Source organism: Callithrix jacchus, chromosome 4 (genome assembly GCF_049354715.1).
Source record: "Callithrix jacchus isolate 240 chromosome 4, calJac240_pri, whole genome shotgun sequence".
NCBI classification, from domain to species: domain Eukaryota; kingdom Metazoa; phylum Chordata; class Mammalia; order Primates; family Cebidae; genus Callithrix; species Callithrix jacchus.
In genome coordinates, this window is record NC_133505.1 from 1,936,806 (window position 1) to 1,960,328 (window position 23,523).

At 38.0% G+C, this 23,523-nt stretch overlaps 3 protein-coding genes and 1 pseudogene across 3 annotated transcripts in view; 3 read left to right on the forward strand and 1 right to left on the reverse strand.

Annotated features, from left to right (window-relative positions):
* Positions 1-23,523, reverse strand: part of LOC118152723 (uncharacterized) — a 131,823-nt gene that overhangs the window by 92,775 nt on the left and 15,525 nt on the right. The window lies entirely within an intron of this gene.
* OR2B3 (olfactory receptor family 2 subfamily B member 3) lies at positions 1,406-2,300 on the forward strand. Its single transcript, XM_035294685.1, is given in 5 exon segments — positions 1,406-1,425; positions 1,427-1,690; positions 1,692-1,895; positions 1,897-2,244; positions 2,246-2,300. Coding segments are annotated over 5 exon segments (891 nt in total).
* LOC100394694 (small COPII coat GTPase SAR1A pseudogene) lies at positions 4,625-5,332 on the forward strand (annotated as a pseudogene).
* LOC100392652 (olfactory receptor 2W1) lies at positions 20,897-21,986 on the forward strand. The gene has a single exon (XM_002746074.5). The coding sequence runs from the start codon at positions 20,897-20,899 to the stop codon at positions 21,857-21,859; it is 963 nt and encodes a 320-aa protein (XP_002746120.1). The 3' UTR covers positions 21,860-21,986.

Genomic DNA, 23,523 nt, shown 5'->3' on the forward strand with positions numbered 1-23,523 from the left:
CTCTAAGGACACATGCACACGAATGTTCATTGCAGCACTGTTTACAATAGCAAAGACGTGGAACCAACCCAAATGCCCATCGATGATAGACTGGACAGGGAAAATGTGGCACATGTACACCATGAAATATTATGCAGCCATCAAAAACGATGAGTTCATGTCCTCTGCAGGGACATGGATGAACCTGGAAACCACCATTCTCAGCAAACCGACACAAGAACAGAAAATGAAATGCCGCATGTTCTCATTCATAGGCGGGTATTGAACAATGAGAACACATGGACACAGGGAGGGGAGCACTACACACTGGGGTCTGTTGCAGGGAATAGGGAAGGGACAGTGGGTGGTTGGGAGTTGGGGAGAGATAGCATGGGGAGAAATGCCAGATACGAAGGGGAGAAAGGCAGCAAATCACATTGCCACATGTGTAACTATGCAACTATCTTGCATGTTCTTCACATGTACCCCAAAACCTAAAATGCAATTTTAAAAAATTGAACCAATAAATAAATAAATAAATGGTCTTTAAATCCTAGGTGTCAATCTTAACCTCACCTTTAATAAGTGTGCAAATTATTTATTCTTGCTGAATCACAGAAACAATAAAATGTAAACCATGACTATGAGGGGTTTGGTGATGATTACAAAGGATGTATTTCAGGCATTGAACAGCATCTGTCATATGCAAAGTAAAGTAACAACTGTGTTATCAGGTTTACTATTTTAATTAAGGTATTTGCAGATGGGAATATGCAAATGTGGTATATTTTCACCCATGTTGTTAACACCTGTGGTAATTACTGTATCTCACGAGTAACCATAATTTATTACTGAATCGAAGCATCTAATACCCATAGTTTTTTGTGGAAATGGACCCACATGCATGACATTTAGGCGAAAGACACAACTCAAAAAAATCACATAAGATGTTACTAAAAAGAAGCAAAATTTGTTTAGATGGATTTCAGATTTACACTCAACTGTCATAACCTCTACATTACTCAGCATTTTCAGTCCAAATTTAACATAATTGGACTAAAGGTAGCATTTCTTCCTAAACTGTTTATGGATAGAAGGTAAGAAGAGGAGAGAACATAAAATGCATTGAGAACTCACAATTTTCCATGTGTTATGCATATGTTACATACCTTACACCATTTAAATGTAATAATTTTCTTTAAAGTAATTTAAACACTACTGAAAACACAGAAACTACTTTTAAGCTTAAACGTAACAGTATCATACTTCACAGAGCTTTATTCAACTGACTATAAATTGTATTTGATGCTGAACTATTCATTAAATTTAATCCAGTTCCAACAAGACTATTCAATAAACATAATACACATACATTGATTGCTTTCCTATCTTAGAGATTTCAGGAGTGCAAAATAAGTGCACCATCATGAATTGGAAAATGAAAGCTCCCCAAAGAATTTGTACTACTTGGCTTCTCAGATAAGCCTTGGCTACAAATGCCCCTTTCTGTGGTCCTGTTAATATCACACACAATCAGCATCCTTGGCAATGTGTCCATCATGATGCTGTGCATTCTGGGTCCCAAACTTCATACACCCATGTGTTTCTTTCTCACTAATCTCTCCATCTTAGGTCTCTGCTACACCACAACTACAGGTCCTCCTATGTTGGTAAATATGGGTCGCAACAAAGAGACCATCAGCTATGTTGGCCCAACTCATCATCGTCCTGGCCTTAGGTGCTACTGAGTGTCTCCTTCGGGCTGTTACGTCCTTTGACAGATTTGTGGCTGTTTGCAGACCCCTTCACTACGTAGTCATCATGAATTACTGGTTCCGCCTAAGGATGGTGGCCTTCTCCTGGCTTACTGGTTTCAGCAACTCAGTGCTGCAGTCTTCCTTGACCCTTAACAGGCCATGGTCACCAGGAAGTGGACCACTTTTTCTGCGAGGTGCCTGCCCTTCTCAAGTTGTCATGTGCTGACACAAAGCCTATTGAGGCTGAGCTCTTCTTCTTTAGTGTATTAATTCTTCTAATTCCAGTCACATTGTTTCTCATATCCTATGGCTTCATAGCTCAAGCAGTATTAAAAATCAGGTCAGCAGAAGGACGGCGAAAAGCATTTGGGACATGTGGGTCCCACATGATTGTGGTGTCTCTCTTTTATGGAACAGCCATTTATACGTATCTACAGCCACCTTCATCCACCTCTAAGGACTGGGGAAAGATGGAATCATCACACCTCCTCATCTACAGCCTTAGAAATAGACATGAAGGAGGCCTTCAAGAGGGTGATGCCAAGAATCTTCTGGAAGAAGTAAAAAGTACTCCATTGTGATGTGAATCTTCTTAGTCTCTCCTTATTTTCAACGATGTTAATAACTTTTGAACTCATTTTCCTATTTTCCAGAGTCTGGTGATTTCACTGAATTCTACCAACCCTTAGAAAAGCCTTCCTCTGTTGGCCTGGTGCAGTGGCTCACGCCTGTAATCCCAGCATTCTGGGGGGCCAAGGCGGGTGGATCACCTGAGGTCAGAAGTTTGAGACCAGCCTGGCCAACATGGTGAAACCCTGTCTGTACTAAAAGCACAGAAAAATTAGCTGAGCGTGGTGGTACACGCCTGTAATCCCAGCTACTCAGGAGGCTGAGGCAGTAGAAACACTTGTACTCAGGAGGTGAAAGTTGAGGTGAGCCAAGATCATTTCACTGCACTCAAGCCTGGGTGACAGAGCCAGACTCTGTCTCAAAAAAAAAATAAAATAAAATTCTTCCTCTGTTTAGGAAGCAACACTGAACACATATGGCATGTCTTCAAAGTTAAAAACTCCCTTCTTTTCAGAAGTTCCCCAATGTACTCTGTTCCTAGAGGCAAGTGATGCCAATTTCCTATCAACTTCAGAGTAGTCAGGGGACTTCAGTGTATTGCCTTCCCGCTTGGACACTATTATTCTACAACATCCTGTCCATGCCTTTAGTGAGGGATTTTCATATCTTTATAATTAAATTGCCAGTTATTCCAAGCCAAAAATTATTCCATCAGAACCAAAGTCTTCAATCACTTTAAACCCTCTGATCTCTTGATAAAATTCATCACATGCACCTCTTAAGAACTGTTGTAGGCATGTACTTTGGCTTCAGTCTAGCTGGGGTTTTTGTTTTTGTTTTTGTTTCGTTTCATTTTGAGATGGAGTTTTACTCTTGTTGCCCAGGCTGGAGTGCAATGGCACAATCCCGGCTCACCGCAACCTCCACCTCCTGGGTTCAAGCAATTATCCTGCTTCAGCCTCCTGAGCAGCTGCGATTACAGGCATGCACCACCACACCCAGCTAATTTTTTGTATTTTTAGAAGAAATGGGGGTTCATCTTGTTGGCCAGGATGGTCTCAAACTCCCAACTTCAGGTGATCCACCCACCTTGGCCTCCTAAGCTGCTGGCATTACAGGTGTGAGCCACCACGCTTGGCCAACCTAGATGGTTTTAAACCAGCTAAGTGTGTCCAACTCAATCTTGAAACCTTAAATGTCAGTTGAGTTTTATTTCAAATTTTATTTTCAATTCATCTCTTTATTCCTCTAGATAGTATTTCTCCTTGTTTCCTTCTTTTGTTAAATTCTTTATTTGTCCCAACTTCTACCTAAGGTATGTGGAGCCTCCTCTAAATTATAGAGCTAATTATAGAAATGTTAATGAGAACCATTTTTTCTCATATTGAATTGAATTAGCTTACTCTTTCTCCGGGGTAGTCACTCAACAAGCATTTATTCACAAGACAGCAGTATCCAGGGGAGGAGTATCTCAGTTCCTCTACTGAAGAAATGTGCTAGGTCCGGATGGCAATGATCCTTACCCTTAAACTGAGACACTTACATGATAATCTTAATTTCCACCTGTGACCTAAGGGAATTATTATAAAATTGTTAAGGTGAATTCAGTTTTTTTGGAGTCTCTTAGTACTGAGTCCATTATAAATAACAGGTGCCAACATTTATTGTCTCATTTTATTATGGCATGAAAGTTCGAGGGAAGAATACCCACTAAGGAATTGCTATAATAACCCTTACCAAGAAATGTCAGCTATATTATCTGTATGGGGAACAAAGTTTCACAGATTTACAGAGCGAGAGACAACCCTATAAAGTACTTTTTAAGTACCTTTAGAACAAGATCATGTCCTTTGCAGGGAAATGGATGGAGCTAGAAACCATTATGCAGGAACAGAAAACCAAACACTGCATGTTTTCACTCGTAAGTGGGAGCTGAACAACGAGAAAACATGGACACAGGGAGGAGAACAACATACAATGGGGCCTGTCCAGAGATGGAGAGGGGAGGGAAAACATCAGGAAATATAGCTAATGGATGCTGGGCTTAATATATAGGTGATGGATTGACAGGTGCGGCAAACCACTATGACACATGTTTACTTATGTGACAAACCTGCACATCCCACACATGTATCCTAGAACTAAAATACAATAAATAAAATAACATAAAATAAATTGTTTAAAGTATGTTTCTTACCTCTAAAGGGTACGTTGGTTTTCACATCCGAAAATATTTGCGGTCTGCTCTGAGGGATGGCCCGGACCACCCACCATTGCTGGAGGAGCCCTTCAGACCGTAGGAAGTATGAATACTGTCTTTTATCTTTGAGTGGATCTACAATGGCTTCAGCAGTGTGCTTCAGTTCCTAGGACTCTATAAGAAATTTGGAAAATTTGTATTCTTGGGTGTGGACAATGCAGGCAAAACCATTCTTCTTCACATGCTCAAAGATGATAGATAGGGCCAACATGTTCCAATGCTATATCCAACATGAGAACAGCTAATAATGGCTGGAATGACTTCTACAACTTTTGATCTTGGTAGACACAAGCAAGCATGTCAGGTTTGAAAAAATTATCTCCCTGCAATTAATGAGATTATTTTTTCTGGTGGACTTTGCAGATCATTCTGGCCTCATGGAATCCAAAGTTCAGCTTAATGCTTTAATGACTGATGAAATAATATCCAATGTGCCAATTCTTATCTTGGGTAACAAAATGTGAAGAATGGATGCAATCAGTGAAGAAAAAGTCTGTGAGATATTTGGGCTTTCTGGAAAGACCACAGTAAAGAGGAATGTGGCCCTTCAGAAGCTGAATGCTCACCCCATGGAAGTGTTCATGTGCAGTGTGCTCAAGAGGCAAGGCAACGGCGAGGAATGCTGCTGGCTCTCCCAGTGTATTGACTGATGTGTGGACAGTGAAAATAAGAGTTTTTCTTCTCTGGATTGATCCAATTCACAACTTCTTCATGAACGTTTTTAATAGAACAAGGAAAGGTCTCCAATCATGTCTGCAGTTGAGAAGCCAAGTCTGTGAACTCTCTCACCACACAGCGGTGAAACGTTCTCTTCTCCACACTGTTGGGGAGGTAATGCTGCCCCACATGCTGGTGCAGGTCAGTATCCCGGGACTTGGAAGCCGGCAGGATTTTCTCAGTAAAGCTGTGAGCCATCACAGGACATCTCACTACTATGGTTGGTTTCAAAAGAAAGTGATTCTAATTTTAAACAAGTGTTAATATAATTGATACCCCTTCTAACTTTTTGAGTTTAAAATTTACTTAGTCCAGAGTTTTCTATTCTTTTCTTTAACTAATGAATAACATTTAGATACTTCATAAAGTTATGAACAGATACACATTGGAGGCCAGAGCTCATTCAGGTGAACCCACTCCTGCGGAGTTAGCAGGTTGGTGAGAGAAGCTCCCCTGAGCTCACCTGTCTCTTTAACTGCCTTGGAGAAGGTAGAATTACCTTATGCACAGAGAACTAGGAAAGGAGCAGAATCCTGGCCTTGCAGTTGTGGCAGGTTTCCACTGTGGTAAGCTAGGGTCATTCCTCATCAAGGAATGTGTAGCAGATTGTTCACTGTTGAGCAGTTAATTATAGTGCAGGTTATTGTTATTATTCTTACTTATAAAGTTATAGACTTCAGCCAGTCTTTGATTCTATACTTTGGTGAAATTTCCTTTCCCTCTATAGCACCTCCCTTTTTCATTTTTAGTTATAAAACATGACTTTCACCTCATGAATGAGTTGAAAACATCTCTCATGTTGTCACATACTGCAGGTGTGTCAGTTACCTTTGCACACATTCTAGGGGGAAATTTTTCTGAATAGGAAGACAGGACAAAGTTAACAGCTTAAGGGCTCTTGATTCTGTGAGTTGAGGACTTAAATGTATTGTAGCACCTGTATGCATGCAGGAAAAATGTACTCAGTGGGCTTTAAAATTTCCACTTGCAGAATTTGGTCTCTATTGGATTGATCCTGAGCTCTTTGTCTCACATCTTATCTTCTTAGATAGCCACGTTGTTGGTGTTTAAAGTCAAAGTTAACAAAAGTTAGCAGCTTTTCCAGGTGTGTTTGTGTGGAGTTTTTAAAAATGAAATTGCCTTTCTCCATTGCAGAAATAAGCTGGGAAAAACACTAACTTAAAAACTTTCTGTAGAGCTGTTCCTTTGGAGGCAGCATCACTTATTGGCAGTAAGGTGTATAAAAGCAAGAGCGTCTTTACCACCATGATGAGGATTGATTTTACAGCATGCCATGTTCTCAGTGCCACATGTGGAATTGGATTTTAATGATCTTAACCTAAATTCCACCCCTGTAGTAAAAGATCAAAAGATAGAATCTCCTAGGAAAAGACAGGATATACCAGATGAAAAATTGAAAGGATATCTTTATTCTAATGTGAGGATGAAGAAAATGTAAATGACATATTACTGGGGTGAGAGAGTATACTTCTTTAGTTGGAGTTTTCAGTCTGAATTTCAGTACTGACTTGTTGGGAAAGCACTTTTTCACTGCCAGGTACAGAATGCAGAGGCTCAATGAAGTATGTATTTCTGGGAAATGCATGCATTTTATTTATTAGCAAGCACAGCCGGATTAAGACAAAATTGTTTGGAAAGGGGTTAAGCCTTAAGTGAACAAATCTAGCTAACAGTGAATGAACTAGATAGTTAACTTACATTTTTTAAAAATTTCCTTTCGTTAAAGGTTCCCCATATTCTCTGTTCAGAGACATGAGAAGTATGACTGCTTCTATGTTAGTTTTCTTATTTTTAGTTTTGTGGGCTTTTTTATTTATTTATTTATTTATTTTTGCCCTATTTGTCCCTAGTCATTTTGCTGCAGGCTAGAAAACTGTGAGTTCTACATGGGGCTGCTCTTCGTGAAAGTGGTTTATTCCACGGGAGAAAGGGGATTGAAAATCAGTTAAAACCAACGTATTTCTTGCCCCATGGAACACTATTCCTGTAAGAAGATAGATGAAAGAAGCTTCTGTGAGGAGTTCAGCTCTAAACAGAGAATCAGTGCCTTGAACAGGAATTCTCATGAATTAAGAAGTTTCACTCTATCAGAGTGCATATATGCTCTATTTCAGAAAAGGTAAAACAGTCATTTACAAAAGAAACTCAATCTGTATCCTAGGCATTTTAATAAAAAGTTGAAGCATAAATAAACAAATAAAAATATTTTGGATCCTTCCAATTAAATAAATAAATATTAAAGATCTATGATAAGACATAAGGCTACTGAATACAGAAAGAACATTCAATCTTTATCTCCAATTAGCATTGAATTCTGATGTAAGAAAAAGATTAATGTTCTTTTTTGCAAAAAAAGAGGGTACCACCAGAAAATATTAACATTGATTTAGGTAACTGTTGTATATGAGTAGAAAGGATCTATTTAGCTTGATTGATTTAATGTTTTTATACAACTACATAAATGCTGTGGTCTCCTTATGAAAACTTGCATACTAAAAAAACTATTTTTAAAAAGGCTACTACTAACATTAACCATTATAATTTGAAACATTGAAACATGTTTTTAAAAAATAATCTATGTTACTCTTTGCATCTGTGGGCATTTCCACTGATTAAAAATATGTGTGTACTGGTATCAAAATCTAGAAAACATTAACATCAGATTCAAGAAAAGTGATCTGAGTAATACAGGGAAATAAAATGGTAAAAAAAAAATCCTTCTGACACTTCTTACAGGAATATAAGGGCATGGTTAATATTTAGATACAAAGTAAAGAAAAATTAACTAGCAGATATAGACTTAAAATCAAACAGGGCACTGTATTTCATGAAAATAACCAACTCATGGCCGAATAGGATCAGCTCCACAGTGCAGTTCCCAGTGAGAACATCACAGAGGGTGAGTGCTCACCACATTTCGAAACAAGTTTTCACTGCCCACAGACCAGGAGATTTCTGGGCCGAAAAGTGCCACGAGTTTTCAGCATGGCAGTTTCAGCAGGTGCCACATAGGCATACAGAAACTTACACAAATCTGGGCAGCCGTTTTGACTGCCACCTGGAACACCTGGGAGACAGAGCCACCCATTAAGCTGAAAGGGAGGGGCCTGAGACAGTGGCTCAGCGGGTACCACTCCCACAAAACAAGCAATCTGAAACGCTCTGGATTAAGAGTTTTGCAGCCAGCACGGCTGCTCCCAGGACCATTCAGCTCAGTGGCGGGAAGGGTATCCACCACTACCGAGGCAGTCTGCCACTACCAAGGCAGTTCACACAGCAGCTGGGCAGAGCCTGCAGCAGCTCAGCAACATCTCTGCTGGCAGACTGTGACTAGATTACTCCATGTGGGGCAGGGCATCTATGAAAAAAGGCAGCAGCACAACAGGAACTTATAAATATAGCCAACCTTACTAAGACAAAGCAACTGGGAAAAGAGGTGGACATGAGTTCAGCTGCAGCAGACTTAAAGGTACCTGCCCAGCAGCTCTGCACGGAACATTAGAGCTCCCAGCACAGCACTTGAGCTCCTATAAGGGAAAGACTGTCTCCACAAGCAAGTCTCCGATGCCCGTATACCCAAAGAGACATCTCATAAAAGAGAGCTCAGGCCGACATCTGGCAGGTACCCTTCTGGGACAAGGATAGCAGAGGAAGAAACCGGCAGCAATCCTTGCTGTTCTGCAGCTCCCGCAGGTGATCCCCAGGCAAACGGGGTCTGGAGTGGACCTCCAGAGCTCCTGCAGCAGAGGGGACTGATTGTTGGAAGGAAAACTAAGATGCAGAAAGAAATAGCCTCAACATCAACAAAAAGGAAATCCATTCAGAGACCCCATCTGAAAGTCACCAACTACAAAGGCCACAAGTAGATAAAACCACTAAGATGGGAAGAAACCCATCTTAGAAATACCAAAAACCGGAACACCTCTCCTCTTCCAAGGGATCACAACTCCTCACCATCTAGGGATCAAAGATGGATGGAGAAAAAATCTGATGAATTGACAGAAACAGGCTTCAGAAGGTGGGTAATAACAAACTTCTCAGATCTAAAAGAACATGTGCTAACCCAATGCAAAGAAACTAAGAACATAGAAAAAAGGTGAGATGAGATGCTAACTAGAATAAACAGCTTAGAGAAGAATATAAACAACTTGATGGAGCTGAAAAACACAGCACGAGAACGTCATTAAGCATACACAACTTCCAATAGCCGAATTGATCAAGCAGAAGAAAGGATATCAGAGACTGAAGATCAACTCAATGAAATAAAGCAAGAAGGTGAGAGTAGAGAAAAAAGTGAAAAGAAATGAAAAAGCCTCCAAGAAATATGGGATTATGTGAAAAGATCTAACCTAAGTTTGATAAGTGTACCTGAATGTGATGGAGAGAATGAATCCAAGCTGGAAAACACTCTTCAGGATAATATCCAGGAGAACTTCCCCAACCTAGCAAGGCAGGCTAACATTCAAATCCAGGAAATACAGAGAACACCACAAAGATATTCCATAAGAAGAGCAATCCCAAGGCACATAACCATCAGATTCACCAGGGTTGAAATGAAGGGAAAAAATGCTAAGGGCAGCCAGAGAGAAAGGTCGGGTTACCCACAAATGGAAGCCCATCAGACTCACAGGGGATCTCTCTGCAGAAATCCTATAAGCCAGAAGAGAGTGGGGGCCAATATTCAACATCCTTAAAGAAAAGAACTTTCAACCTAGAATTTCATATCCAGCCAAGCTAAGCTTCATAAGTGAAGGAGAAAGAAAATCCTTTACAGACAAGCAATTGCTCAGAGATTTCATCACCACCAGGCCTGCCTTACAAGAGCTTCTGAACACATGCACACGAATGTTCATTGCAGCACTGATTACAATAGCAAAGACCTGGAACCAACCCAAATGCCCATCGACGATAGACTGGACAGGAAAAATGTGGCACATATACACCATGGAATATTATGCAGCCATCAAAAACGATGAGTTTGTGTCCTTTGTAGGGACATGGAAGAACCTGGAAACCATCATTCTCAGCAAACTGACACAAGAACAGAAAATGAAATACTGCATGTTCTCACTCATAGGCGGGTGTTGAACAATGAGAACACATAGACACAGGGAGGGGAGCACTACACACTGGGGTCTGTCAGGGGGAAATAGGGTAGGGACAGAGTGGGGGGGGAGTTGGGGAGAGATAACATGGGGAGAAATGCCAGATATAGGTGATGGGGAGTAGCCAGCAAATCACACTGTCATGTGTGTACCTATGCAACAATCTTGCATGTTCTTCATATGTACCCCAAAACCTAAAATGCAATTAAAAAAAAGAGCTCCAGAAAGAAGCACTAAACATAGAAAGGAACAACTAGTACCAGCCACTCCAAAAACGTACCAAATGGTAAAGACCAACACCACAATGAAGAAAATGTGTCAACTAATGGGCAAAACAACCAGCTAGCATTAAAATGGCAGGATCAAATTCACACATAACAATATTATCCTTAAATGTAAATGGACTAAATGCAGCAAACAAAAGACACAGACTGGCAAATTGGATAAAACGTCAAAACCCATCAGTGTGCTGTATCCAGGAAACCCACCTCACATGCAACGATACACAAAGGCTCAAAACAAAGGGATGAAGGAAGATTTACCAAGCAAATGGAGAGCAAAAAAAAGCAGGAGTTGCAATCCTAATCTCTGATAAAATGGACTTTAAACCAACAAAGATCAAAAGAGACAAAGAAGGACATTACATAATGGTAGAAGGATCAATGCATCAAGAAGACCTAATGATCCTAAATATATACACACCCAATACAGGAGCACCCAAGGATATAAAGTAAGTTCTTAATGACTTATAAAGAGACTTAGACTCCCACAAATTAATAGTGGGAGACTTTAACACCCCACTGTCAATATTGGACAGATCAACAAGATAGAAAATTAACAAGGATATCCAGGACTTGAACTCAGATCTGGACCAAGTGGAACTAATAGACATCTACAGAAATCTCCACCCCAAATCCGCAAAATATACAGTCTTCTCAGCACCGCATGGTACCTCCTCTAAAACTGACCACATAATTGGAAGTAAATCACTCCTCAGCTAATGCAAAAGAACAGAAATCATAACAAACAGTCTCTCAGACCACAGTGCAATCAAATTAGATCTCAGAATTAAGAAACAAACTCAGAACCGCACGGCTTCATGGAAACTGAACTGGCTCTTGAACGTTAACTGGATAAACAATGAAATGAAGGCAGAAATAAAGATGTTCTTTGAAACCAATGAGAAAGAAGACACAACATACCAGATTCTCTGGGACACATTTAAAGCAGTGCCTGGAGGGAAATTTTAGCAATAAATGCCTACCAGAGAAGTGAGGAAAGATCTAAAATCGACACCCTATCATCAAAATTGAAAGAGCTAGAGGAGCAAGATTAAAAAAAAAAATACTCGAAAGCTAGCAGAAGACAAAAAATAACTAAGATCAGAGCAGAACTGAAGGAGACAGAGACACAAAAAAACCTTCAAAAAAGTCAATAAATCCAGGAGCTGGTTTTTTGAAAAGATCAACAAAATAGACAGACTACTAGCCAGATTAATAAAAAAAGGGAGAAGAATCAAATAGATGCAATAAAAATCTATAAAGGGGATATCACCACTGACTCCACAGAAACACAAATTGCAATCAGCGATTACTACAAAGAACTCTGTGCACATAAACCAGTAAATCTGGAAGAAATGGACAAATTCCTGGACACTTGCAAACTCCCAAGATTAAACTAGGAAGAAGTTGAAACCTTGAACAGACCAATAAAAATGGCTGAAATCGAGGAGCCAATTTAGCCTACCAACCAAAAAAAGTTTAGGTCCAGACAGGTTCACAGCTGAATTCTACCACATGTACAAAAAGGAGCTGGTACCATTCCTTCTGAAAGTATTCCAAACAATACAAAAAGAAGGAATCGATCCCAAATCATTTTAGGAGACCAATATCATCCTGATACCAAAACCCGGCAGAGACTTAACAAAAAAAGAAAACTTCAGGCCAATATCCATGATGAACATAGATGCAAACATCTTCAATAAAGTACTGGCAAGCCGATTGCAACAGCACATCAAAAAGCTTATCCATCACGATCAAGTAGGCTTCATTCCAGGGATGCAAGGCTGGTTCAACATACACAAGTCTATAAACACAATCTACCACATAAACAGAACCAAAGACGAAAACCACATGATTATCTCAATAGATGCAGAGAAGGCCTTCAACAAGATTCAACAGCCCTTTATGCTAAAAACTCTCAATAAACTAGGTATCAGAGGAACATATCTCAAAATAATAAAAGTTATTCATTACAAACCTACAGCCAGTATCATACTGAATGGGCAAAAACTGGAAGCATTCCCTTTGAAATCCGGGACTGGACAAGGATGCCCTCTGTCACCACTCCTATTCAATATAATATTGGAAGTTCTAGCCAGAGCAATTAGGCAAGAAAAAAAAAAGGGTATTCCATTAGGAAAAGAGGAAGTCAAATTGTCTCTATTTGCAGATGACATGATTATATATTTAGAAGACCATATCATCTCAGCGCAAAATCTCCTTAAACTGATAAGCAACTTCCACAAAGTATCAGGATACAAACTCAATGTGCAGAAATCACAAGCATTTCTATATACCAATAACAGACTAACAGAGAGCCAAATCATAAGCAAACTCCCATTCACAAGTGCTACAAAGAGAATAAAATACCTAGGAATACAATTAACAAAGGATTTAAAGGACCTCTTCAAGGAGAACTACAAACCACTGCTCAAGGAAATAAGAAAGGACACAAACAGATGGAGAAACATTCCACACTCATAGTAAGGAAGAATCAATATCGTGAAAATGGCCATACTGCCCAAAGTAATTTATAGATTCAATGCTATCACCATCAAGCTACCAATGACCTTCTTCACAGAACTGGAAAAACCACCTTAAATTTCATTTGGAACCAAAAGAGAGCCCACATAGCCAAGACAATCCTAAGCAAAAAGAACAAAGCCGGAGGCATCATGCTACCTGATTTGAAACTATACTACAACACTACAGTAATCAAAACAGCATGGTACTGGTACCAAAACAGAGATATAGACCAATGGAACAGAACAGAGGCCTTGGAGGCAATGTCACACATCTACAACCATCTGATATTTGACAAACCTGACAAAAACAAGCAATGGGGAAAGGACTCCCTGTTTAATAAATGGTATTGGGAAAACTGGCTAGCAGTGTTCAGAAAGCAGAAACTGAACCCCTTTCTGATGCCTTACACTAAAATTAACTCCAGATGGATTAAAGACTTAAACATAAGACCTAACACCATAAAAACCCTAGAAGAAAACCTAGGCAACACCATTCAGGACACAGGCATAGGCAAGGACTCCATGACTAAAACACCAAAAGCATTAGCAACAAAAGCCAAAATAGACAAATGGAACCTAATTAAACTCCAGAGCTTCTGTAAAACAAAAGAAACAATCATTAGAGAGAACCAGCAACCAACAGAATGAGAAAAAATTTTTGCAATCTACCCATCTGACAAAGGGCTAATATCCAGAATCTACAAAGAACTAAAACAGATTTACAAGAAAAAAGAAACAAACAAATCCATCCAAAAGTGGGAGAAGGATATGAACAGACACTTTTCAAAAGAAAATATATATGAGGCCAACAAACATAGGAAAAAAAATGCTTATTATCACTGATTATTAGAGAAATGCAAATCAAAACCACACTGAGATACCACCTCAGGCCAGTTAGAATGGCAATCATTAAAAAACCTGGAGACAACAGATGCTGGAGAGGATGTGGAGAAATAGGAACGCTTTTACACTGTTGGTGGGAGTGTTACTAGCTCAACCATTGTGGAAGACAGTGTGGTGATTCCTCAAGGACCTAGAAATAGAAATTCCATTTGACCCAGCAATCCCATTACTGGGTATATATCCAAAGCATTATAAATCATTCTATTATAAAGACATATGCACACATATGTTCATAGCAGCACTGTTTAAAATAGTAAAGACCTGGAACCAACTCAAATGCCCATTGGAATAGACAACACAGAAAATGTGGCACATATGCACCATGGAATATATGCAGCCATCAAAAACGATAAGTTTGTGTCCTTTGTAGGGACATGGATGAAACTGGAAACTATCATTCTCAGTAAACTGACACAAAAACAGAAAATCAAACACCGCATTTTCTCACTCATAGGTGGGTGTTGAACAATGAGAACACATGAACACAAGGAGGGGAGCATCACACACTGGAGTCTATTGTGGGGGCAAGGAAGGGACAGGGGTGCAGTGGGGAGGTCAGGGAGGGATAAGATGGGGAGAAATGTCAGATGTAGGTGACGGAGAGATGGAGGCAGCAAACCACATTGCCATGTGTGTACCTATGCAACAATCCTGCATGATCAGCACATGTACCCCAGAACCTAAAGTACAATTAAAAATATATATATATATTTATAATATATATATTTTATTTTATAAGTTCACGAGAAGGTAAATAGGTAAATTGTTTTGGTTTGTGTTTGCTTTTTTCCCCAAAGTATGCCAAAAATATTTTCTGATATTTCAACAAACATCACTTATAATATTTCAGATATTTTGGTAAAATATATGGTCCACCAAAAAAAAAAGTCAAACAGAGCCATGTTTTGTGGCACACACCTGCAATCCCAGTGACTGGAAAGACTAAAATGGGAGGATCATTTGAGCCCAGGAATTTGAGGCCATGATCACACCACTACACTCCAGCCTCACTCTTTGGCGACAGAGAAAAAAAAAAAAAATAAAGCCAAAAAAAAAAAAAGTCAAAAAATATAAATGTAAAGGATAACATAAAAGCAATCTCCGAGGTCTTTTTCTTCTGGGAACATACCCTTTATTCAGGCTATTTGATGATGAGTATCATTAAATACTGATCTCCATCACCACATAAATAAGCTAGCATTAAACTTTTCAATGTTTCAACCTAGATAATCTCGATTAAATGGGATATTTAATATACATATCAGATATTGTTCTAACTGCTTTATAGTCAACAAACATTTATTGGTCCCTGTTACATGCTAGACCCCCTTCCAGGCACCGAGCAGCCACTGGAAGCCGATATAGCATCACCAGAGAATGCTGAGTGCAGCATGATCACAGGGCTAACAGTCCTGACCAATTAGTCTACAGAAATATTGGAAGACAATGTCTGTAAAATCACAGGGGAAGAAATCAACATCCACATGGAACACTAAAAAAAGAATGTTTCTATTTGGTAGGATGTTATATTAAAAAAAAGAAAGAAATCAGAAAAAAACAAGTGATGAACAAATGAACACAACATATGATCTGGTTAATGGGCTTGTTTTCACAAATAAAAGTAGCTCCATTAGGTCAGGGATTTTCTTCTTTTGTCTATTTACTTATTTGCTATATTTCTATGGCTAATCAAATTTGTTGATTTGATTCATTCAGTTATGTGGTGAACAAGAGGGATCAGATCTACATTCATTGGGATCTCAGGTTTTAATTGTGGGGGATACATTAAAAAAACAAAATTTAGGGTTATTGTATCATTTATAAAGTGATATCCATATACTGATATATAGTTTATATATATTTTATATATGTGTGTATTATATATATAATCCTAAAGCAGGTGCTTATACAGAGGAAAGTATTTTCTAGATATTTTATCAACTATCAGGATAAACTTTCCCCAAATATTTTTGCAGCAAATGGATATCCTGAACTGACTGAAACTGTAATAGTTAATACTTACTTGGATGCTTATTATGTGCCAACTGTAGTATTTACATATATTAAACTTATTGAGTCCTTATACTAGCCCTTTAAATTATGCATTATACAATCCCCTATTAAAGATAAGAAATCGGAGGCAACGAAGGTTAAGTAATTTTCCCAAGTTCACACATCTGATAAATATAGCCAACAAAATTTCGGCCCAGAAAGTCTGGCTCCACAACCTATCCATCTAACTGTTACACTATACTATACCTCAAATGTAAAACATATTAATTATTATCACACAGAAGCAGATAGTTACAATTATTTTATTGATCAATAATGTTATCCACATTTGAACATGTATCACGAGGCAATCAATTCGTGGTTAACTATTTTATCAAAACTAAATATTGCTGATATGTAATTTTAAGGAAGCTGTTAAAACTTATAATCATAAGTTTTAGATTATAAGCCAACTCACAAAAATCTTCACAGTATATACTTGCTCCAGAATTTAATGTGTGAATAGTGACCTCTGAGAAAACAACACAACTAATTGTCACAGACACTGAAGTATTTGAATCTCCTCTCAAGGTCACCAAGACAACTGAGCAAAAATATCAATCTATGATCCTGGATTTACTGCTTAGGGCTTTGGGGATTAAATCTCTCTTTCGATCTGTGTTTCGACCACAGGTATCACTAGAGATAACTTATTTAAATGCTATTTGCTCAGAGAAAGTTTATTTCCAGAATCAATATTTGTGCTTTGAATGGTAAGATTATTCCATAGTTAAGTATAATTGTAGTGCTGGAAATCTACATTATTTAAGAGTAAATGTTATTTATAATACATTTACCACCTAGAAAAAAAATATGAAAATTCATTTTCTTATTTCATTTTCCTGTAGTTTTTCCCTCATATTAAATAACTTTTGCATCTACTAAACCTGCCCTAGTGAAATATTAGGGTCTGGCCTAATTCTCCAAATGTTTCATTAGCTGGCATTTTCTATGACACTGTATTCCAGTAAAGTCAATTAGATTCAGTCCCGATGGTTTAAATAATCTTTTTGATTACCTGGGTCTTCAGGTAATACAAGGAAATTTTGCTCAATTCTGATTCTGAATTATCTGGTTGCTTTGCATAATGCTTCTCTATGGTCAAGACCTATTTGCAGATTGATTTAAACATAGAACAGGAAGCAAGAATTTGTGACAGGTTTCATCCTCTTACTTATATTCAAGATGGAGGAGTCCTGCTGAGAATCTCTACCCTTCCACACTTTGGGAAAAACAGGATTCTCCATGGAACTGCAGGGAAATCATGAGAAATTTACAGCCCTGGAGAAAAAATGTTTAACGGAGATCTATTTTCCAGTGTGGTCTCTACAAGAGTTGAGAAGTAGAATGGCAAAAAAACTCTCTCTGGATGACTGCTACGTTCATCCTTAATCGCCTGAAAAACAGTATACCTGGGTTGGTAAAACAATTTCTAGAAAGTAGGAGAAAAAGAACTTAGATTTATATGGGCTGATTTTACTTCAGAAGCCTGAGAATAAATATTGTAAATCTCTGCAGAGAAATTCTCCTTATCTAGATTATGAAAAAAACATTAAATTTATTCTTTATTATAAGAGGATAACATTAAGTTATTTCTTGATTTGTGATATCAGACTTTTTGATCCAGCAGAAACAAAACACAGAAATGCAGATTAAATTGAAAATGAAAGATTCAGATACTTTTTAAAAAAATTGATTCTTTGTTTTGTTTTTTCATGCCATTTGTGAAACCTGTTAGTGAAATATTGTATTCTCAAAGATTGTGGAGCCAGGAAGGACTCAGATTTTATTTATGCATTTATAAATCTCATACTGTGCATGAAAATTTATTTGAAGATTTTTCTATGTCACTTTTTAATAGGCAGAAGGAGGATTTTTATACTTTCCTGAATTAATCTTTGGGGACTATAGTAATAATGAAAATAGTTAAGGAATTAACAGTATGAGACTGATTTTAATTTTAAAAGAATTTTCAGGTTTTTATATCATTTTTACTGAAGTCCTATTTTATTCCGAAGTTAGGCACAGTTATACACATTGAGTCTGTCAAAATTAGTATTAATTATTCATGCCTCAGAGTCCAGTGGTGCAATCATAACTCACTGCAACTTCGAACTCCTGGGCTCAAGTGATCCTCCTGCCTCAGCTTCCTGAGCAGCTGGGACTACAGGCACACACCACCACACCAGGCCAATGGCTGTTATTTTTTAATCAAGTATTTTATCTTAGCTGTTTGACCACTTTACTGAGTTATGGTTGACATGCAAAAAGCAGTACACATTTAATGGATACAACTTGATGAGTATGAAGGTGAGTATATACCTGGGAAACCATCACCACAATCTATGCCATATACACCTCCATCAATTCCAACAGTTTCCTCACACTTTCTTTATTGTGTTTGTGTATGTGTGTGCATGTGATGAGAACACTTAAGATCTACCCTCCTAGCAAAATTTTAAGCATGCAATGCAGTACTGAATGGAACGTTTCTGTATGTTATTCTTCCATCACGTAGTAAGAAGGTAGCTTTTAATGCTCAGTGATAGAAAACTCTGGCTGTAAACTGTTGATAATCTGCTCAGTTGTTAACATCGTGGCAGTCCTGATATTCTCATGCATATATCACAGTACTGAATAATGCTGAGCTTATTAGTCCTCTGCATAGAGAATGTTTTTAATTAGTTATTTGTTAGTACACAGATAAAGCCACAGTCTTTCCCATTCATCTACCACCTTCTGTCACACCATTCTGGTAACTTCACAAAATACTACCCTAAGTTTTTAAATTTAAAAAAATATACTAATAACTTCAAGTGATCTTTTATCATTATTCATAATGTGACTTTTCATTTATTCAAAATGAAACTTGTAGACAAATGTTGAGGAGGAGGGTGCCAAGCAACCATTTACCTCCATGGTACATTATATTAGCTTCTTCTTAAAATAATTCTGGTAACTAAAAATTACTGAGACATGCTATGCTCCAAGCATTGTTCTAAGCACTTTACATTTATTTCTTATTTTGTCTTTATCCCAATTATAAGCATTTTTATTGTCCACATTTTTACAGATGAGAAAACTGGACCCAGCAGTGTTACACAACTTGTCTGGGATCTCACAGCTAAAGAATTGGCAGAGGTGAGACATGAATATCAGTTCTCTGCGCTTGCCCTGAAGCTCCATGTTATACCAGCTCTGTGTAAGAGATCCCTATAGATGATATAAGATATCAAACAGAGATTAAAAGTTCTGGGAGCTCTCTTTAAGCAAGAAACCTTTAAGAGGTGGTCTAAAGAATGCATAGGAGGTTGCCCAGAACAGAAGGGGAAGAGTTCTAAGGGTGTGACTTAGGAATGGGCTTTGTCAGTCAAAAAGCCGAGAGAAAGCTAGTAATCGAGATGGATAACACGATTTGTGAGAGGAGAATGAAGCCTAGGCAAGAACCAAACCATACAGGTCCGTGAAGGACCCCCTGAAGAACCATACTATTTCTTAAACGTAGTGGAAAGTGGCTGACAAGTTTTAAGGATATGGATGACATGATTTTATCATATGTTCTAACAATGTAAAGGCATAAGTCCGGATGCAAGGACTGGATGTAAGACTACTGCCAGAATCCAGAAAAGAAATCACAGTGGTTTGGTTTAGGGTAGTGGTGGTAGAGATTTTTTAAAGCGATAGGATAGTGAGCATACATTTTTGCACCCAAATCTACCAGCTTTGGTGGTAAGTAAGGTGTTAAGGATGAGAGAGACAAAGGGTAAATACATAACAAACTAGGAGATCATACGCTTAGTCACTAGCGTATTAAAAAAGAGGAACAATCTTTCCTCATCCTTTTTTAAGTTTTATTTTTTACTGACAAACAATAATTGTATGTGTTTATGGGGTAAAATGTATAATGATTAAATCAGGCTGATTAACAAACCCTTCACCTAACATACTTATTTTTGTGGTGAAAACACTTAAAATCTACTCTTATTAAAATTAAAATCTCTTAATTTTGAAATACACAATGCATTATTCTTTACTGTAGTCACTATTCTGTGAGGTCACTAAAGCTGGCTCCTTTCTTCTAACTTAAACTTAGTGCCCTTTTCCCATCCCTGCCCCTCTACTCTCTACCTCTATGCATTCAAGCTTTTTGGTTTCCACATATAAGTGAAATTATGCAGACCCCGAGTTCATCCTCCAGGTTGATCACATCTTTTCCGCATTCTACTGGTAGCCCAGTAGTTACATTTTATAGGTGAATTTACTGATCAAATAAAAGAATATGTTCATTTTATCAAGCTAACTATCTTTATAAAGAATCATAGGGTGACATCATTTTAGAAGCAGGATCTATTTCAAACTCGCAAATCTACATGAGATAATACAGACCTCAAGTTTAAGAGTGAATTCCACATGATCACCTGAATTTTTTTTAATCTAATATTAAACTCATTGCCATAAAATAATCTGCAACAAATAGCAGATTACTTGGCTGTAATTTTTACTTTTATCCATTAAATTTTTTCAATTAGTAACATAAATTATCTCCCTCTCTTTAGTTCTATATTTTATCAAATTATTTCGATCATGTTGACAAATTGATTCTTCTTTTCCTTTTCTTCTTCCTCCGCCTCTACCTCCTCTTCTTTCTTCTTTCTTCTCCTTAACCTCATATCATCATCTCCTTCCTCCTCCTCTTCTCACTCTAAGATTTAGACATTGAAGGACTATGGACCAACGCAACTATTGCTCTTTACACGACTTTATTCTGCTTGGCTTCTCTGACCATCCCAAAACGGAGATGATTCTGTCAGGAGTTGTCACCATCTTCTACTCAATTACACTGGTGGGTAACACAGCCGTCATTCTTGCCTCTCTCCTGGATTCTCAGCTTTATACACCAATGTACTTTTTCCTCAGAAACTTATCTTTCCTAGATCTATGTTTCACAACCAGCATCATCCCTCAGATGCTGGTCAACTTGTGGGGACCTGATAAGACCATCAGCTATGTGGGTTGTATCATTCAACTGTATGTTTATATGTGGTTGGGCTCAACTGAGTGCCTTCTCCTGGCTGTGATGTCCTACGATCGTTTTATAGCTGTATGTAAGCCCTTGCATTATTTTGCCATCATGAACCCACACCTATGCCTACAGATGATCATCATGGTCTGGAGTATTAGTTTGGCCAATTCTGTAGTATTATGTACACTCACTCTGAATTTGCCCACATGTGGAAACAACCTTTTAGATCATTTCTTGTGTGAGTTGCCAGCTATGGTCAAGATAGCTTGCGTGGACACCACAACAGTTGAAATGTCTGTTTTTGCTTTAGGCATTGTAATTGTCCTCACACCTCTCATCCTTATTCTTATATCATATGCCTACATTGTCAAAGCTGTGCTGAGAATGAAGTCAAAAGCAGGCCAGCAAAAAGCAGTGAATACCTGTGGATCTCATCTTACCGTGGTGTCCATCTTCTATGGAACTATTATCTACATGTACCTGCAACCAGGTAACAGTGCTTCCAAAGACCGGGGCAAGTTCCTCACCCTCTTTTACACCATCATCACTCCAAGTCTCAACCCGCTCATTTATACCTTAAGAAATAAGGACATGAAGGATGCCCTGAAGAAACTAATGAGATTTCACCACAAATCTACAAAAATAAAGACAAACTGCAAGTCCTAGAAAAAGACTAGAGTGAATAAGGCAATTAAATATGTTTTCTAATTGTCTTTAATTTTTACAAAGGCAAGTAATTCCTATGTCATACAGATCAATAAATATAGTAATTCTTATATATAAACACTTTGAAGATGCAAATAAAATTATAACCATTCCACGTAGTTCTTTTATGCCTCTGATCATCACTATATCATCAGTGAAAACAGAACATTAGACATTTTATTTTTGCTTGACATACAACACAAATGGGATGTAAACACAAATTTGAATGAATTCAGTTTATTCTAAAGCCCCATAGAAACAGTTATAGTCACCTAGTTTTGTACTTTCAATGTTAATGCTTGGCTCTTCCCAAGTATAGACCTGAGTAAATAGTTTCCTATACATTATGGTGTGTATATTAAGTAATATACAAATAATGTTCATACTGTTGGAGCTTGAAATATATACACAATAATGATTTTGTACCCTCTTTCATGATGCCACCCAAATATTTATTTGTGTTTGATGCAAACAGTGCAGTCTGTAAGACAATAATTGTCATAAGCCCCATTGAAAGCAATTCACTCTTTTTTCAATGAAACTTCAAATCAATATCTTGAGTAAATGGTCTTTGTTAGGTCTATTATTACTCTATCATAAGCCACAAATTAAAGGCGTTTAAACGTAATGGCAGAGTTTTATTCATTTCTCTTTCATTCATGAAATATTTATTCGGTGATTGTCTCAACTTAATGGAAAGATAATAAATACAACTAGTTTGAAACCAGTTAGGCTTTTGAAATACATCTGTGGAACTGTAGAATTTATGTAAATTTTTAGAAATGTGGTAATGTTTATATGCAGTGGAATTTCATAAAAGAATAAATATTTTGGCTGGGTGCGGTGGCTCAAGCCTGTAATCCCAGCACTTTGGGAGGCCAAGGCGGGCGGATAACGAGGTCAAGAGATCAAGACCATCCCGGTCAACATAGTGAAACCCTGTCTCTACTACAAATACAAAAATATTAGCTGGGCATGGTGGCGCGTGCCTGTAATCCCAGCTACTCAGGAGGCTGAGGCAGGAGAATTGCCTGAACCCAGGAGGCGGAGGTTGCGGTGAGCTGAGATCACGCCATTCACTCCAGCCTGGGTAACAAGAGTGAAACCCCATCTCAAAAAAAAAAGAATAAATATTTTATTTCTATTTAGCATAATATACTATTTAGCTTTTATGGGACAATGTGAATACTTTTTAATTAAACTTTTATTTTTGCTGTGATCTGATACCTTTCTCTAAAAGTGCCCAGTATTTAATAATAGTAGTCAATCTGGGTAGATTTATAAAGATACATTGCTAGAATATTAAGATATGTATTTTCACTTCCATCACGTCATCTCTAATGATGAGCAGCCCAGCACCAGCATTCTGAGTTGCCCCTTTGTTTGGTATACCACTGCTTTTCACAATGGAGATGATATGTTACAGTAAGATCAGTAGAGATGGGAATTATGCCTTTCTTTTGTGAAGGAGGAGAGGGGATTTTTGAAAGTGAAGGCTGGAAAGAGAACCTGTCCAACCTCTCAAGCTGGCATCTTCTCAAGAAAATATTAGGGAAAAGAACAAAGGAACAATGAGGATCTAGAAGTTTATCTCCTTAAAACTAACTTTATAACCCTACAAGTCT